At 50.7% G+C, this 18,999-nt stretch overlaps 1 protein-coding gene and 1 pseudogene across 3 annotated transcripts in view; one reads left to right on the top strand and one right to left on the bottom strand.

The window, feature by feature from the left end:
- Positions 1-7,015: 7,015 nt before the first annotated feature.
- On the bottom strand, positions 7,016-13,746 carry LOC116757664 (annotated as a pseudogene).
- ST14 (suppression of tumorigenicity 14) overlaps positions 9,002-18,999 on the top strand; it is a 40,917-nt gene continuing 30,919 nt past the window's right edge. For all 3 annotated transcript variants that reach the window (XR_004351116.1, XM_032640425.1, XM_032640426.1), the window contains exon 1: positions 9,002-9,273. Coding sequence is in view for 2 of the 3 variants with exons in the window: in XM_032640425.1 (XP_032496316.1) it covers positions 9,193-9,273 (81 nt within the window). In the remaining variant the exon portion in view is untranslated. The remainder of the gene's footprint in view (positions 9,274-18,999) is intronic.

Genomic DNA, 18,999 nt, shown 5'->3' with positions numbered 1-18,999 from the left:
CAACTTCATATCAGAAGATAATATTTTTTACCTGATAATGTGGCCATTGAAGAGTTTGTACTAGGAGTAGAAATGTCAATCTTGTCATTTTCTTGTTCTGTGGAGGGAAGAGCACACGCTGCAGGAATCTTGTAAAGCACATATTTATTTACATTATTTGATTAAAACTTCCTTTCACTTGGTGAATGAACACTGGACTCAGAATGTAAGCAAATGTATCAGGTACTTTGATTTTAAAAAGCCCATGTTGCAAAGCGGAAATAGAGACACAGGACGTAGAGAACAAATGTATGGATACCAAGGGGGAAAAGGGGTGGGGTGGGAGGAATTGGGAGATTGGGATTGACACATACACACTATTGGTACTCTGTATAAAATAAAATATGACACATACACTATTGAAACTATGTATAAAACTGATGGGAATGTACTGTATAGCAAGGGATCCCTACTTAATGCACTGTGGTGGCCTAAATGGGAGGGAAGTCCAAAAGGAAGGGGATATATGTACATGTATGGCTGATTCATTTTGCTGTGTAGTAGAAGCAAACACAACATTGTAAAGCAACTATACTCCAATAAAAATTAATTTAAAAAATAAATAATAAATTAATTAATTTAAATAAATAAAAGAAATCATAAATAGGCCCCATGCAGCACCATGGGGTCAGGGGGTAGCTACAAATATCAGATGAAAGAAAGGATGAGCTTGGATGTGCTGATGATGCGGACAGGCAGAAATTCTCAAAGATGCTCAGCAGCGAAGCAGGTAAGTAGGCCCAGGTAATTAAATACATATCCAGACAGGCTCCGAGACCACCAGCTCAGAGCATCTGTATTTGCACCGTCCGTGGACGCCAGGGTGTTTGTGGGGCAGCCCTGTTATGTTGGCAGGATTTCCATATTATGTGTCCTGTCTACCCAAGGCAGGAACAGAACTGGACTTCTCAGCTGGCTTGTGGGGAGGGCACAGGTGTCACTTAGAGTCACCAATGAGATGCACTCACAAGAGACTCACTCAAGAGGGAACAAAGAGGGCTTCCCTGGTGGCACAGTGGTTGAGAGTCTGCCTGCTAATGCAGGGGACACAGGTTCGAGCCCTGGTCTGGGAAGATCCCACATGCCGTGGAGCAACTGGGCCCATGAGCCACAACTGCTGAGCCTGCGCGTCTGGAGGCTGTGCTCCACAACAAGAGAGGCCGCGACAGTGAGAGGCCCGCGCACCGTGATGAAGAGTGGCCCCCGCTTGCCGCAACTAGAGAAAGCCCTCGCACAGAAACGAAGACCCAACACAGCAAAAATAAATAAAATAAATTAATAAACTCCTACCCCCAACATCTTCTTAAAAAAAAAAAAAAAAAGAGGGAACAAAGAGACCCCACAGGCCAATCTCTGGTTACAGCAACAACAGAACATGCAGCTTACGGCCAGTAGGGTTGCATGACGCGTCCGGGGCCGGTCTCGCTGGGCTGAGCTGTAGTGGCGTCTCCCTGAGACAGGAGCAGTGAGGCTTCCCAGGCAGCCCTGTGGTATGGCTGGCCTTGTTCCTGCCTCTGTCTCTTCCCTTCTTGCCTCTCTGGCCCTCCCAGAGATTTCTGTGAGCTTCCTAAGGATCTTTTAATAATTTCCTCTTTTTTTTTTTGCTCAAATCAGCTAGAGCATTCTGTTGTTTCTGAGCTGGCAAGTTGACAAAAACTCCATTAAGGGCAGATTCGCTGAACTCTAATGAGAAAATTGTGCCTGTTGCCTTCACTCATAAAGGAGATGGGACTAAAAAACCCAGGCAGTGACATGAGAAGGACTCTCAGTGTGGGAAAAGGAAAAGACAGATACAGATGTTACAGTCAGTACTACCCTGGGGTCCTATATTTGAATCAGAAATAACAGTGTGAATTTGTTGGGTATTTTATCTCTTTTAAAAAAATTCCTAGCTTTGTCCTTCAAAAGCCCCAGAAACGGGAGTTCCCTTGTGGCCTAGTGATAGGATTCTAGGCTTTCACTGGCCATGGCCCTGGCCGGGGAAACTGAGATCCCACAAGCTGCATGGCACAGCCAAAAAAGAAAAAAGCCCCAGAAAAAATGACCAACGCAGTAGTAATAAACATTTCTTGTGCCAGGTGATTGTCTTGAAATGCTGTTTCTCACTAAAAGACAATGGGACTTGTTGAAGAAATGGCTGATTGCATGTGCGGGGCAGGGAACGTACAAGGTGAAACCTGAAACATATGACCCAGAAAGCAAAGAATGATCAAGATGAGTAGGATTGGGTCAAAAAAGAGTCAGAACCAGGACTTCCTGCTGGTCCAGTGGGTAAGAGACTCTGCGCTCCCAGTGCTGGGGGCCCGGGTTCAATCCTCTGTCGGGGAACAAGATCCCACGTGCCACAGCTAAGAGTCCACGTGTCACAACTAAGAAGTCCACATGCCACAACTAAGAGTCCACATGCCACAACTAAAAAGATCCGGCACGCTGCAACTAAGACCCAGTGCAGCCAAAATAAATAAATAAATAAATATTTTTAAAAAAGAGTCAGAACCAACTTGAAGGCATCCCTGCTGGTCACAGAGGGGAGAGTTTGAACATCAATAGCCTACAAATGGCAATGAACCAAAACATATCAATACATTTAAATCCAGAATTCATAATAATACAAAAACAAGCAAAACAAACACCAATTGTTCCCTTGGAAGAGATGCTAGAAAGCTGACTATTTTGAAAACTACTCAACAGAGGGAGAGACTCAGGCCTTTACTCTTGCCTTCCTGTACAAACATTACTACCGGGTAACCACATAGATGAGAAATTTCTCTCTATAGAAGTATTCCAGTATGTAAATAAACAAGGGATGATCAATTGAAATGTTACCGTTCACATTTCCTGAATTTAGAATCTAAGCATGGAACTAGGAAAACAAAACGAGACAGCCAGACATAGGCCTCACGTTGAAAAACACACCACCACCGATGAAGAATCTTCCCTCCAAAAAACAATCAAACGTTCATCTCATTAAGCCTCTAAATACAACAATTTGTAGGGAATACAGAGCACAAGGGAACTCACTGAAGAGACAACAGTTTGAAGATACAGTCCACAAAATCCTCACTGTGGGAAGTCTACAGGACAAATGGTCTCATTTCTTCAGTAAATAAATTGTAAAGGACAACTGTAAAGGAAGAAAAAAGGGAACCTCTAGATTAAAAGAGACCTAAAAGACATGTTGGAAACAAAACAGAAAAACAAAAAGCAGGTCAAAGCTAAACAATGATGTGCAGAGATTCAGGCCTGGATGATCAAAACCATGTAAGAAAAATGAGCAAGTAATCCCCTCCCCAGGGCCCGGGTTCGATCCCTGGTCGGGGAACTGGGGTTGTCTGGGGACAGGCACATGGAGGGGTCAGGGTTGGGCTGTGTTGACAAAGTTCCGGTGGTGATTGTAAGGTGTTGCTTTAGAATAATCCAATAAGCTGTGTATGTACTTTATGCTGTTTTCTATATTTGCGTTGCATTTAACAATGAAAATTTTGAGTGATAATGGAAAACCAGAAAACATTTTCACTTATTCATTTCGTTTTAAAATAATTTAACAAGCATTTCTTGAGTGTGAGCTGGGGAACCAGCAGATACTGATCCTTGCTTTCAGGAACTTTGTGTTTTGAAAGACGGATGATGCAGTGCCGTGTATCTGTAATCACAGCCGACTGGGGTGGAGCTGAGTGGAAGAAGGCAGGGCTTCAGGAGGTGACGTGGAGTCCGGGGAGGACTAGATGGTGGCTTGCAATAGTGAGATGCAGTAGGAAAACAAGGGGTAGACAGATTCCAAATATATTTTGGGGGTAGAACTGACAGATTTGTTGTTTGTGGGTGGGTGGTATAAAGAAAGTCGGTGATGCCTTTAGAATTGTTTCAGTAAATGGACGTTGAAGGTATTATTACTAAGATGGCCAGATCCGAAGTAACATAAAGAAGAGGCACTCATGGCACTAAAACTTGCTGCCCTGCTGCAAAAGGAGTGTCTCATATCATCTCCCAGGTTCCTGGAGCATCCTCTTTGATCTCATGGAGCTGTGAACGCCTTGCACATAGAAGGCACTCAGTGCTGTCATTTGAATGCAAAGCGCATGCCCTGCATTTACTGCGATTGCAGGCTAGGAGGAGGTGATGCAGGCCAAGACCCTCACCCTGACATTGTGTCACGTCAGCTTACTGAGTGCACACCATGCGTGTGACAGAGGAAGAAGTGTAACCACATGTCCTGACATTAAACCCATGACATGTGAGGTCAGTGCTTTTATTCCTAAATTGTAAGTGAAGAAACCCAAGAGCAGACAGTCTAAAGGATATAGCCAGGTTCTCACACTCCTAGGGGGTAAATCTAGACTCAAACTCAGATGTCAGCCTGAGGCCCATGTAGTTTGCTGCAGTGACCAACTCACAGGGCCTCCATCACCATCTTTCTCTTCCCCCACAAACACTCCCACTCCCAAGCTACCATCCCCCCGGGTAATTCCTTCTCTTCTTGACCCCAGGACTCTGTCCCCTGGGGGCCCCTCAGAAGGCCACTCCGACTGCCCCAATGTCCTTGGGGCCAGAGCCACTTAGTGGACTGACCACAGGCTGAAAGACACTGGCTTTGACTGGTGACGACATGGGAGGGATCGTGGCCGCGTCCGGCAGACCCAGCAGCTCTGCTGCTCAGGTTGGTGAGAAGAGGGGCAAACCCCGGCGAAGCAGATCACTCCGGGCCTGCAGGCGAATCCCACTCCCGAGGGGACCCATCCACAGACAAGTGGTGTGGGAGAGGTTTGGAATGGGCGGAGAGCAGGGTGAACCAGTGAGGGAGCCGTCATCCGTGAATGTAGCTTAATCTTCTAGAACAAGATTTGTATACCTGACACCTACTCCCCAGTGGAAGGTAAGCATGCACTTTCTAAATACCAGTTGTTTAGTGGTCACAAGGAAATTCTGCCTTCCCCCTGCATGACGCCCACCCACATCCCTGGCCTTGAGAGCAACACTGCACCTGCCTGGAATCTTTCCCACATCTCACACCACCCCCCCCCCCCACCCCTTTTCTCCTTCTCTCGGTGAAATGCAAATTCAGCTGAAATGCCACTTCTGTGGAGCTTTCACAGGCATAGTTAATCTCTCCTTCCTCAGTTCTTCCAGAATCTGGTACTCTCCTCCATTAGAGCTTGCACTCGAGGGCGTTTTGATTTTCCTGGTCCACGTAAGAGCTCTCTAAATGTGGTTGCAGGGAAGAATGAGGTCATAAAGCTGATGAGCATGTCAGCATATTACGAAGCTCAGGGGACTTCCCTGGTGGTCCAGTGGCTAAGACTCCGCGCTCTCAATGCAGTGGGCCCGGGTTCGATCCCTGGTCGGGGAACTAGATCCCGCACGCATGCCACAACTAAGAGTTCGCATGCCCACAACTAAGACCCGGTACAGCCAAAATAAATAAATATTAAAAACAAACAAACAAACAATAAAAGAAGCTCGGGCTTCTGCTCTTGGGTTTCTTCACTTACAGTTTAGGAATAAAAGCACTGACCTCACATGTCATGGGTTTAATGTCAGGACATGTGGTTACACTTCTTCCTCTGTCACACGCATGGTGTGCACTCAGTAAGCTGACGTGACACAATGTCAGGGTGAGGGTCTCGGCCTGCATCACCTCCTCCTAGCCTGCAATCGCAGTAAATGCAGGGCATGCGCTTTGCATTCAAATGACAGCACTGAGTGCCTTCTACGTGCAAGGCGTTCACAGCTCCATGAGATCAAAGAGGATGCTCCAGGAACCTGGGAGATGATATGAGACACTCCTTTTGCAGCAGGGCAGCAGGTTTTAGTGCCGTGAATGCCTCTCCTTTATGTTACTTTGGATCCAGCTTACTTTCCATCATCTACACTAATTGAAGGGTATTGTGTCATTGGTGACTGGTACCAAGGTAGTACCTACAAAGTTCCGTAGGTGACTTTGTCACAATACGCAGAAAATTATTTTCTGATATCTTCTCTTTAGCTTTGGAATGCTTCATATGATGGGAGGGGTGGGACTTATTTTCTATTTATTCAAGGGATAGTGCCAATCAGTGTGCTAGGCTCTGAGGACTCAAAGGTGCATAAGCCATCGACAGAAATGCAAAGGAAAGGTGATAAATTCCACAGTAGAGGTATAAACAGACCTAGTTCTGGTTTAGAGGGAAGGAAAACCTCATGGAGGAAGTAGGGTATCAATCTGGATAGGCTAGACTTCCTGCAATAACAAACAAACCTCGACTCTCAGTGGCTTAACATCCCAAAAGCTTACTTCTCATTGATGCTACATATCAAATGCACATCAGCAGAAGTCTCTGCTCACTGCAGCCACCTAGGGCTGCAGGCTAATAGGGGTCTTGTCTTATCTCAGCATGTGCTTCCAGGATCACCTAGCCAGGGAGAGAAGGCATGGGGATTGTGCATTGTGTCCTCATGCTCCTACCAGGAAGAGGTGTGTATCGTTTGCCATTTGCCATTTCCCTGCTCACAGTTAGCCACAGGGCCACACCTAACTTCAAATTCCAGCCTGTGCCCAGAAGGCAGAGAGCTGGAAATACTCTGGCGAAGAACGTGAATGACTAGTGCTGTGCAGGCGGCTTTGTCCCAATGTGCAGAGATGCTTGTGAAGGAGAAGGGCTTCCCAGCGGGTGAGAAGCTTTAGGAAAGGTGCAAATGTGGGGAAGTCTGGCTGCAGAAAAGGGGTCCTAGTAGGAGTGCCGGGAGGCAAGTTTGCAAAGGAAGACAGGTCACGCTGTGAGAGCCAGGCAAGGAAGTTGGATTTGATCCAGGAGACACTGCGGGTTTTACAGGAGCTGTGGTTTAGGATGAGTAACCTGATTGCCTGTGCCGGAGAGGTCAGAGGGTAGCAAACTGGAGGCAGGAGATCCAGTTGCTTATTATTATTATTTTTTCTAAACGCACCACTTTACTTTCCTTGTAAGGCAGCCAGACATTACAAACCTTAAGCATGTGACAGTCACATGATTTCTTCAATAAGCCCTAGAGCTTCCACAACTCTCCTGGGGCCTACAGCCCGAGTAGTCCTGAGGAGTCTAACGTTAATGCTTTCTCCACAGACACATGTTCCTTTGAGGTGTTTTTTTTTTTTAATAAATTTATTTATTTTTATCTATTTATTTTTGGCTGCTCTGGGTCTTCCTTGCTGCACGTGGGCCTTCTCTAGTTGCGGTGAGCGGGGGCTACTCTTTGTTGCGGTGTGCGGGCTTCTCATTGCGGTGGCTTCTCTTTTTGAGAAGCACTGGCTCTAGGCATGCGGGCTTCAGTAGTTGTGGCGTGTGGGCTCAGTAGTTGTGGTTCGCAGGCTCTAGAGCACAGGCTCAGTATTTGTGGTGCACGGGCTTAGTTGCTCCATGGCATGTGGGATCTACCCGGACCAGGGCTTGAATCTGTGTCCCCTGCATTGGCAGGCGGATTCTTAACCACTGCACCACCAGGGAAGCCCTGATGTTTGGGTTATTGAACACAAGCTCACTGGATCATTTGTCTTCAACACAGTCCATTTCTGTTCCTAATAGTATTCACTGTGCTTTCTTCTCGGTGAACATGCTGACACCATCTTGAATAACCTCCTCGTCAGAGTTTCCCTGTCTTCATATATTCTAGCAGGTAGCAAAGGCCATTACAGCCCTTGGCTTGGACACCGACTTTCACACGTATGTGTTCAGGCTTATCTTTCAGAAGTTGTTCTATCTTGTTTACTGCTGAAGGGATCAGGGTGAGGGTGGCCTGGGTGGGCTGCAGCTTCCTCTGGCTCACAGCATGGACAGTGGTCCGGACTAACAAAGCCAACATCCTTGCTGCCCTGGCGCCCTGGTGCCTCTGGCCAGAGCTTGGCCACCTCAGCCTCTCTCCAGGGACAGGGTGAGCACATTCTCCATTGGCTTCTTATACTAATCCAGGCAAAGGGGGATAAGAGCTTGAAGTGGGGTCTTCTGAATGGGGAGGAAAGAGAAGTGGTACACATCAGCTACTAAAGAGAAAGACTTGCTCAGGTCTGGATCGAAGTAGGTATGAGATGCAAGGGGGCTGCAGAGTCAAAGGCGATTCCACGGTTTTGAGCCTAGGAGGACAGTAAGTATTATAAATGGAAAAAACAGTGCAAGATGGCAAGTCTGGGAAGGAAGTTCAGGGCTTGCTGATTGCAAAGCAGGGGTTTTAATTTTGTTTACTCTTGTTTCCCAGCACCCAGAACAGTGCTTAGCGTATAATATGTGCTCAATAATATTTGTTGACTCTGTAACGCCAGTAGAACACAAATGGAGAAGTTCCCAAGCACTTGCGAATGCCGAAGTGGCACTCCTTCACGATGCCAATGCTAGGAAGGCAGATTTACTTACTTGAAGCCACAAGATGAGTTGCCAAGAAAGTGTAGAGAAAAAAAGGCTGAAGAGAGAGCTTTGGGAACCTTGACATTTAGGGGCCAGAAAATGGGTTTTGTTTGGGTTTGGAGGGGTTATAACTGAGACCTGGATGTGGAGCAAGGTGGGGAGAAACTGAAGATGCAGGGGGGAGGGAGGGAAAGAAACCAAGGTGGGCCTCTAGGAGGCGGCAGGGAGGTCGACTTCCAGCGGAAAGGGCCACTTCTACTCGAGGAGGAGGGCGGGGCGGGGGGGGATTAAGTTTCGCAGTTGTTCGGTCCTTCCCGCCCGCCTGTTCCGTGTGGAGGCACAGTGCGGACCGAGGGCCACCCCGAGTCAGGTCGCCACTAGCTCTTCCACCACCTTCAGGCGGTGGCCTCGCTTTCCCACTTCCCGAGGGGTGGAGGCGGTCCCTGAGCCCGGCGGGATGGGGGTGGGGGAGGGGAAGGGGAGGAAGGAGGGGAGGGGAGGGAGGGGAGAGGAGAGGAGGAGAGAAGGGGAGGGGAAGGGGAGGGGAGGGGAGGGGAAGGGGAGGGGAAGGGGAGGGGAGGGGAGGGGAAGGGGAGGGGAGAGGAGTGCGCGGGCCCGGGAAGGTGCGGCGGCCGCGGCGTGGCGGGCGTGGCGGCCCGGGAGCCACACCCTGAAACTACCTGTGCGCGACAGGAAGGGCCCGGCAGAGCCTCGGCGGCCGGAGCGCTGGGCCTGAGACCGGAACCAGGCCCGCCCCGCGCCCCGGCCCCGCGGCGATGGCCTGAGCCACACGGCCTTCGGGACCATGAAGACCGAGCGGGCGCGCAGGGGCACAGGCGGCTCCGGGGGCCTCGGCGCGGGACTCAAGTACACCTCGCGGCCGGAGGTGGGCGAGCGCGGGCGGCGCGGGCGCCTTCGGGGTGGGACGCGCGGGGGTCCGCGGCCGGGGGCCTGGGGGGGCCGGGGACCGGCGGGCCAGGGGGCTGGGGACCGGGGGTCCCAGGGGGCCGGCAGCACCGAGCTTCTCTCGGCCAAGGGAGCCGCTACGCTGCCGGCTTGTGGCCGCGGCGCCGACCCGACAGGTGGAATTTCCTGCTCGGCGGGCTCCCGGCCGGACCTTTGGTTCCAGCCTCGCGGCGCCCGCCCCGGTTCCGGCGGTCCCGCAGTGCCCTGTCCCGGTCCTCCTGCCCTTCGGGCCTTTCCCTGGCCTGGAAGGGGGCTCATCTCGGTCCCTGAAGAACTCCGCGCTGTCCGTGCACATCGGGAGAGGAAGCAGCGGCGCAGGCTCTGAGTGGGTGGTTTGGGCCGGAGAAGGGATGTTTCCTGGGGGCTTTGGAGTCCTTGGCCTCTGCAGGAATTTGTTTTTGTCTTGCTGGTCAGAAGGCAATGGAGGACCTGTGCAGAGGGCAACTGGGAGACCAGTGCTTCGGTTGCCATGGAGCCTGGAGCTTAGGACTCCCAGGTGGAGCTTGCTTGGGCTTCTCCGAGGGCGGGGATGGAGCCCTTTGGGAAGGTGACTCTGGGACAGGATGTAAGAACCTGCGTCTTGAGCTTTTTGGAGACACTGAAGCCGGAAGCTCTCGTTTGGCAGAAAGTACAAGGACAGACCTTAAAAACAAACATTAAGTCTTACCGTAGAGAGGCGCGAATGGGTTGTTAGCTGCTTTATTGATGGCCACACCTAGGTAGCAGTGCCCAGGCGAAACTAGCAGCCAAGCCTCCACCTCTCTGCCAGCGGGGACCCCGGCGTCCTGGACGGCCCGCACACCGAGTGGGCGCCGAGAGGCAGGGGCTGTTTCAGGAGGGAGCAGTGGATGGTCTGCCTCTCCCTTTCTCCCGGGATCCTGGGGTGGGTCAGTAAGCTCCTCTGCTACCCCGCACTGCAGCCGTTGCTCCCATGCCAGGCCAGATTTTGGGGGTCTCTCAAATCAGTCCCTTTCTCCAAGTGGCATCCTGACTGAGGGAGCTTGCAGAAGACCAGATTCTGGGGCTTCCGTGGTTCCCTGAACCACAAATAGCAACTGAGTCTGGGCACTCTTGTTTTCTCCACTTTTCCACCCCCGTTGCGGAAGGAAGTGCGGGCTCAGCAGCCAGTCTGCAGGCTGGGGTCTGTGTTCCCACTGAGTGTCTGCCCTGCTGGAGGTGGATGCAGCTGGGTGGCCGGCTTCTGCGGCTTCTGTTTCCTTTCTGTAATTGCCATGTTTGTGAATCCCTGATAATTGCCTCCTGGGGCTCTGGACTCCTGCCTCAGCAGAGGGCCTGCTGTTTGGTGTTTGTTATTTCAGGACTGTTTTTCTTCCCTCCCTCCGTGTCACTTGTTTTTTCTCGCTTCCCTTCCTGGGACTGTCTCCTGCTGACACTGGGAGAGCTGGGTCTTCCTGGACTCGCCTCTCACCGCCCACGCTCCACACTGTCCTCCGGGCTCCCACGGAGCTCCCACCCGTCAGCCCTCGCTTCCTTCCCCCTTGGTCCCTGCTCATTTCTCACCTGCTGTGAAGCTCATCCATTCTCCTCTGGGCTCTTCCTTCCACTCCGTTTCTGCCGTTTTCCCCCGCATGGGTCACTCTGTCTTTTCTCCTGCCAAGCTCCGTTGAGCCCACTCTGTACCTCGTCCTGAGCTGGGCTCTCAAAGACAAATAAGATATGGTTGTTTCCCTTAAGGAGCTTCCATTCTTGAGAGCCACGCTAAGAGCTGTGTGTGAACATTAGACGTGACTCACTGTCCCGAAGGAAGTAGCCTGCTGTGCCCAAAGCTCCTTTCTGTCTCTCCAGGAAGTCTTCAGATGTGCCTCTCCACTCCGTGCTTTCCCAGAGCTCTCAGCCCCTGCATCACCCTGCAGTGTTTGCAGTCAGGGTCTGCAGACTCTCCCTTGACTGTCTTCTGACTGGGAGGGGCAGCTGCTGTCCCTGGGTTTGTCCTCGGCATTAGCAGAGCCTGGCTGGGTCCTGCTGGGCCTCACACGGCACTGCTGCGTTTGAGTTCCTTGCTCCTGGCCTCTTCCATCCCTGCGTGGCTGGAGAAGGATTCTGTTTGGTGGTGCTTGTACCTGGCTGCCTCCTTCCCAAGGCTGATGACTCTGGCCCCTGCCCCACTTCCACCTGTTCCTATTTAGTGGGAAGTGGTCACCTCTGTGTTCCCCATCGTCTCCGGAGTCCTGATGCACGTGTTGTGTCTGGGGACTGTGCGAGCCCTGCCTGCGTGAGAGCAGGGGCACAGATGCCAGTTGTTGTGGCTGTTAACGAGAAGTGGGAAGCCTGCCTCACCGGGTGTCCTGGCCCCTGCTGAACCTTTGATGGTGGCTAGGAAGCTGCTTTGAAGGAGCTCTTGGTTCCTCCTCAAGTCAGCATTGCCCTGGGTGAGACTCCGTATCTCCTCGGCAAGCAGAGACCAGGATTGAGAAGTCAGATGTGGTGGGATCGAAATCAGAGGTCGTAGGGGCCAGGCTGTGCAGCTGTGACTATTCAGAGTCTCATCGCTTTGTTAATTGGTCGAACATTCACTCATCCACATAATAGCTATTTATTAGGTGCCCATCGGTGGAGCATGTTCCAGGTGCTGGGTAATAGCCCTGAGAAGGAGCCCAGTCACACAGTCCCTGCCCTCAGGGAGTTGAGTTCTGCATGGTAAGGACTGGGTTCTGGAGAAGCCTGCGGGCCGCTTAGGAGGGATGTCTAACCCAGGCTCGAAGGGCCCGGGGGGTGGGGGGGTGAATTGTGGCCAGAGCCATCTGTAATGTGGTGACAGGAGCGTCCAACATGGAGCCAAGACCTGGTGCTGCTGCTTTCCCGTCAGGTGACCTCAGAGATGTTACCTCATCTCTCTAGGCCTCAGTTTCTGTGGCTATAAAATGGGGATGATATATATGTTACAGGTTTTTTGCAAAGATTAAAGGGGATGCTTTACATGAAAGCCCTTTATAAGTTGCAGCCTGGTGTACAAATCACACAGTTTGAATTTCTGAGTTGGAAAAGCCTCAAGACAAACTGTAAGGTGTTGTCGAATCAGCAGGATGCGTGGGAAGAGGCTGAGAACCCAGGTTGTCAGGATGCTAACTGCGCAGATATGCGGCCTACCTGCTGAACACAGGGAATGTCTTCGAGGGGTGCTGGGGAATAGCATCCCAGCCATGGAAACCCTCTTCAGTTTTCATTTCTCTCCCTTTACTTGGCTTCTATGAGGAAGGTCCTCCTGTGAAAGGGAAACGGATGCTAAGACCGGCTACACATCCCTTTCTTCCTCCTACCACACAAAACAGAACTTCAAGCACTTCTTCCTTTCTCGGTTCTTTGAGCCTGTGCTGGCCTCCCCGGAAGGGGAAGGCCCCGTGCTGGGAGGTGTGTGCAGGGGTGAGAAGAGAGCACGGGCGCTGGTAAGCAGTGGGAACTAAGACTGAGACCTGGGTGCTGTGAATGGACAGGAAGCCTGCGGGCCTTATAACACCCTTCCCTCCACCTCGGTCCTGGGAAGACCTGGAAATCCGTGGCCCTCGTTTAGGACACGGGAAAACTGAGGGTAAGAGAAGACAACACTAGCTTGACAGCTGCCCAAGGAGGAAGCCCACGTCGCCTGCTACCCCTGGGAATCACTCGGGCGTGGGTCTGTCCAGAGCCAGCTCATTGGTGAAGGCGCATCTCATCACAGGCTACCCAACCTGGGCCTCTCACTGCTAGCTGCGGCCTGTGGCCGCCGTGGTTCTGGAGTCCCCTGCTGCCAGCTCGTTCTCTGGTCTGTGGTTCTGCCCAGGCTGTTGGCTCCTGTCTCTCCTAAGAGAGAAAGTCTGTTCTTGGAAGAGGAGTGAGGGTGTGACAAGCCCCCAAGGAGCCCAGGTCCCAAAGATGTGGCTTCTGACCCTGCGCACTGGCTACTACTGGAGTGTTTAGAATACGGATAATCATCGCTGAGTTTATTGAGCATGTACTGTGTATGGGTATTGTATCTCTTAGAGTAAGACTATTATTATTATCCTTTTATAGGTGAGGAAAGTGTAGCACAGAGAGGCTAAGTAACTTGCCTAAGGTCACAGAGGGAAACAGTGGTGAGATCAGGATTTGAGCTCAGGCAGTCTGGCTTTACTATATTCTACTTGGACTGCTGCAGTGCAAGGCGGGGCTGGCAGCCCAGTGGGCTCAGGAAGGGGAGAACTACTAAGGGTAAGAGTTGGTTTGATTTCATAAGAAAATGGATTTTCTCTACTTGGGATTTTCTGAAATGCTTGGGGCTTAGCACATTTATAATAACCATTTGGTAGTATAGAAATGGGAAGTTCCAAGATTCTCATGGAATTCTCACCCTGGCTGGCAGAGGTGAGAAGGGTATTTGGGGTTTGCTCAGAGCTCATGGGCAGTAATTACCCTTTTTTCTTTGCTAAGAACTTTTTTTTCTTTTTATATATTTATTTATGTATTTGGCTGCACCGGGTCTTAGTTGTGGCACGCGGGATCTTTAGTTGCAGCATGTGGGATCTATTTACCTGACCAGGGATCGAACCCAGGCCCCCTGCATTGGGAGCGTGGAGTCTTAACCACGGAGCTGCCAGGGAAGTCCCACTGAGAACTTCGCTAGAAGCAGATTCCTATGAGAATTCTGTCTTGGAATCTCATCTTTTCAGAATTTGCTTATTCTGTCCAGGCTTAGCAACAGAACCTTTAGAACCCTTGTGGTAGTTGGCTAACCGGTCAGAATCTTGGATCCTCTGTCTCTCTGAGTTAGTTGGTGGTGATGATGGTGAAAAGATGGAGAAGAATATGGTGATAATCACTGCTACCCATCACTAAATATGAGGACTTCGATTCATTCTCTTTCTCTATCCTCACAGCAGCTAAACGCGAAAAACGCCTAGTTTACAGATGACAGCACTGAGGTTCAGAGGGCTTGCGTAATGGCCCAAAGGCAGAGGCACGGCAGGAGTTCCAGCCTAGATCTGTGCACCTTCAAAGCTTATAGCCTTAACCTCAAAGCCATTGTACAGTTGTATTCCAAAGACAGGGTGATTGGTGCACATCCCCAGACACATCCTAGAACACATCGTTCAACAGAGTACTGAGAACCAGTTGCCAACACGAATCCGCTAAAGACCTCTCACACCAGACTCGTCCGGTTTCTCCTCTCGATGAGGTTACTCACCTGATACACCAGGAGACTGGCTGGAGATGGGATTTCAACAGGCTTTGAAAAACGTAGCTTTGTTTTTTACTACACACACAATTAAAACTCATGACGGGACTCATCTGGTGGTTTACGTTTTGCATGACTCTTTCCAATCTTTGCCACACGCTGGGGTTTTATCTAGTGTGTTGCTGTACATGTACTGTTTATGTTCTGGAAGGCGTATCAGCCTCCTATCTGCTGGTCACGCTGGAGGGCCAGGGGCTGGAGGAGAGTCTGGTCTGGAGGGTGGTGTCTGGCTGAGCAGCTGGCCCTACCAGGGTCCCCTCGTGCATCCAAGTCCTTCGGGGCGGTGGCCTCGGGGCTGCCCCTGATTCCCTCCTGTGTCATTTCTTTTTTTATAAATTAATTAATTTTATTTATTTATTTTTGGCTGCGTTAGGTCTTCGTCGCTGTGCGGGGCTTTCTGTAGTTGCGGAGAGCGGGGTCTACTCTTCATTGTGGTGCGCGGGCTTCTCATTGCGGTGGCTTCTCTTGTTGTGGAGCACGGGCTCTAGGTATGTGGGCTTCAGTAGTTGTGGCTCACGGGCTCTAGAGCGCAGGCTCAGGAGTTGTGGCGCATGGGCTTAGTTGCTCCGCAGCATGTGGGATTTTCCAGGACCAGGGCTCGAACCCGTGTCCCCTGCATTGGCAGGCGGATTCTTGACCACTGCGCCACCAGGGAAGCCCTGTGTCATTTCTTATCTGGTAACAACCCTGATGAAGTCTTGGAGGTTTGCTTCTCAGCTCTGTCGATGATACCCTAGTGGGAGGGAAAGGCCGATACCTCGGATGATTTAATCATGAGTCAGAAGGACCTAGGCTGCCTGCAGGAGAGACTGCTGAGAATATCACTGTGTCCGGCTGCCTTACGGGTAAGAGCACCACCCCGACAGCAGACGCAAAACCTCCACCCTCCCACAGCTGAGACGTGAGGGGCCTGAGGAGTGAACGGCACCACAGCAGATCCAGAAGTTTGAGTTGACGAAGCCAGGCATGTAATGTGGCTCCCTAAAATGTAAAGTAAAAAATTTCCCCCTCCCCGATGTTTTTATTTGTTTATACTATTTTTTTTGGCTGCACCCACAAGGCATGCGGGATCTTAGTTCCCGGACCAGGGATTGAACCCAGGCCCTCAGCAATGAAAACGCGGAGTCCTAAGCACTAGACCGCCAGGGAATTCCCTAGAGAGGCATTTTAAGAACTTGGTATTTCCTATGCATATTTTCTAAAAAAAGTTGCTTTCTTTTTTCTGATTATTAAAGTTAGGAAAGGACTTTTTAAAGTTGAGCAATACAGAAATACACACAGTGAAATTCCTCTGAAATTCTCTTCCCCAGGTTTTCTAACCCCTATAAATAGTTTGGTTTCTATTATCCCACAGTCTTCTATTTCCCCAAATGGAATCATGATGTCATTCCTGTTCTGCAGCTAAAGACATGGTTGTAATGAATTAATTCATCACACGTTTATTACAAATCTTAACCCATGCCAAGATTGTGGAGCAAGACACAGCCCCGTCTCCGCTCCCCCATCCTTAAGGAGCAGATGGTTGACTTTGAGAGACTGAGAGACTGGGATGCGGGTATGTTTGGGGTGATAGGGAAACTAGAGGCTGTCACCCCACTAAAATGGTGGGGCAGGGGCTTTCCTTGGGAGCATCTCAGAGGAGACACCTAAGCTGAGTCTGGGAGGGTGGGAAGTGCCCAACAATTTGACTTTTTTTTTTTTCATTTAACATTGTATTTTAGAGAGTTTTTCCATGTTACTTCCTACTCTTTGAAAAACCGCTCTTGCTGTGTAAACTTTCATCAGGTGGATCTGTCATTCTGTATTATTATTATTTTATTTGTATTATTTGTGTGTGCTAATTGACTGTGTTATTGGACAATTAATGGAAACAGAGCGATGGGGATAAGGGAAGAGATTGACGGGCAGCCCTCATGGGGCCCTTGCTGGTCAGGCCCCGTTTGGATTATGCTGTTGAATTCTGGGTTCCACGTCTTAACGGGAATGTTTCTGCTGTGCAGATGGCCAGAGGTTCAGAAAACACTTTGAACCGTTGTTGAGCATTTTAGCCAGAGAAAGAGCAGACCCAGAAGCGTGTTTCAGGAGCTTCCCTGAGCTGGAGGAATTAGGCTGGTTCTATCGTAGTGCTAATGTGGAGGGCTATTGTGATGCCGATCGCCCTCGGGGGAAGGGAGAACTTTGTAACGCTGGCCCTAACTGAAAATACTCTTTGCCCCAGAAAGGGTGGCCCTGGGAGGATGGGAGATGCAATGATGTCTAAACTGTTTCAGCTCTAAGAATCCGATTCCAAGGACACAGTTCTCTCCTCTCTCCCGTCCTTTGACTTCTGTGCACAGGTTGTAATTGTGGACTGGGGCCTCCAGGCGCCCTCCCCTGGCGACGACGGGGCTTTCTTGTTTGCATATTCAGTGCTTTCTCCCAAACAGCTAGATTTGTAGCTGAGTGAACATTCCTGGGAGCTACTGAAAAGGTGGAAGAGGCGTTTCTGAATGTAGTCAATTCCTGGAGGCTGGTGTGCTTGGGGGTGTTTCCACTCACTTCTGCAGATCCCTGGGTCCAGCAAGGCAGCTGTTAAAAAAGGCTAAAAGGTACTGTGGAATACTGCCCAGCAATAAAAAGGAGCAAAGCATCGATGCGTGGTGCTCCAGGGAATCTTGCTGAGTGAAAAAAGCCAGCGATCCTCAAAGATTCTATACTGGATGATCTATTTATATAACATTTAAAAAAAATAAATTTATTTATTTGTTTATTTTTGGCTGCATTGGGTCTTCGAGGCTGCACGCGGGCTTTCTCTGGTTGCAGCAAGCGGGGGCTACTCTTCATTGCTGTGCGCGGGCTTCTCATTGCGGTGGCTTCTCTCGTTGCGGAGCACGGGCTCTAGAGCGCAGGCTCAGTAGTTGTGGAGCGCGGGCTTAGTTGCTCCGCCGCATGTGGGATCTTCCCGGACGAGGGATTATCTAACATTTTTGAAAGGACGATTTTAGGCTAGTGGCTGGGGGACAGAAGGGAAGTGGGTATGGTTGCAGAAGGGCAGTGGGAGGCATCCTTGCGTTGGAACTGTTCAGAATCTTGACACTTGGTAGTTACAGGAACACACACCAGTGATTAAATCGTATGGAACTTAATAGTTACACACAAAAGAGTACGAGTAAAGTGGGAACTCTGAATCAGATCTGTGGGTTATGTCAACATTGTGGTGTTATAATGTCGTCTTACGAGATGTTACCACTGAGGGAAACTGGGCAAAGTGTACAAGGGATCTTGGTATTATTTCTTACAACTGCATTTGGATTTACAGTGATCTCAACAAAAATGTCAATAGCTAGAAAAGGCACTAGCCCATGAAATTGGAATGTGGGCTCGGTGAAAAGTCAAGAAGAAGGGTGGAAAGGAGGTACACGGCGCTGCCTTTATCTCTGGTTCCTTGTTTAGTTTCTTTCTGGTTTAGCTTCTGGGGGAGGCTGCCTGGTTGTGCCCCTGCGGGCAGATACTTCTGCTCCCGGTCAGGTGACTGGAGCGGGAGAAAGGTGGGTGTGGCTGCCCCAGGAAGATGGTCTCTGGCCAGAAAGGACAGGGCAGGTGCAAAGTTTGTGGGATCAAAGAGACTGGCTGGGTTTGGGGGTGCTGCTCTGTTACACAGTCTTGGAGCCCATCTGAGATGGAATTCTCTGGTTGGAATTACAAAAGAGGTTGTGCCCTGGGGGAGCATTTAACTGAGGGCTGGGAGAGGGTGAGACCGGGAGGGCCTAAACTTAGATGCCTCGGTATCGGTATCAGGTATAGCAGGTGGCCGGGCTGGCTGACACCAGAGAGCTTGGGGGGCTATCAGCAGATCCCTGGGGTGTGGACTGAGCATTCTCTTCCCTTCTAGGGGTGGACACAGGTCTGGAAAGTTGCCTGGGTCCTGGCACCTGCCTTGGGTAGGCTACGTAATTCTGGCTAGGAAGAGAGAAGTCCTTCCTCCCATCAATCAGTCAGGTTCTAACCCTGCGCAAGGTCAAGGGAAGGGGGTACGGGGTAGAGAAGCAGTACAAAGAGGAAAGTGGGGCAGCCTGACCTCCTAGGACTGCCTGTCTGCCCTCTGTGGCTGGGGGCTATCATTGATGCCAAGGGTCTGAGGGAGGTGAGGTCCCAGCGAGAAAGACTGTGGACCAGGGTGGTCCTTGGACACTTCCTGGAGGGGCTCGGCCCTGGGCTGTGTCCTCAGGGACAGGCTGGGCTTGGGAGGTGGTGACAGGAGCAGAGCCTTTCAGAGTGGCAGGATGGTGCCAGCTTCCTTACAGCCTTGGGGGCCTCCTGGCTGGGGTCAAGGTTAGCACCCCCAGACCAGCGTTGAAGGGGTGGAAATCCACCAACTCCAACCCCTCATAAAAGAAAGAATAGGCTTGTATCCACGGAGTCTGGTTGCAGGTGGTGTGGTGCCAGTGCCACAGTGGT

Source organism: Phocoena sinus, chromosome 8 (genome assembly GCF_008692025.1).
Source record: "Phocoena sinus isolate mPhoSin1 chromosome 8, mPhoSin1.pri, whole genome shotgun sequence".
NCBI lineage: Eukaryota > Metazoa > Chordata > Mammalia > Artiodactyla > Phocoenidae > Phocoena > Phocoena sinus.
This window is presented reverse-complemented; position numbering and strand designations above follow the sequence as displayed.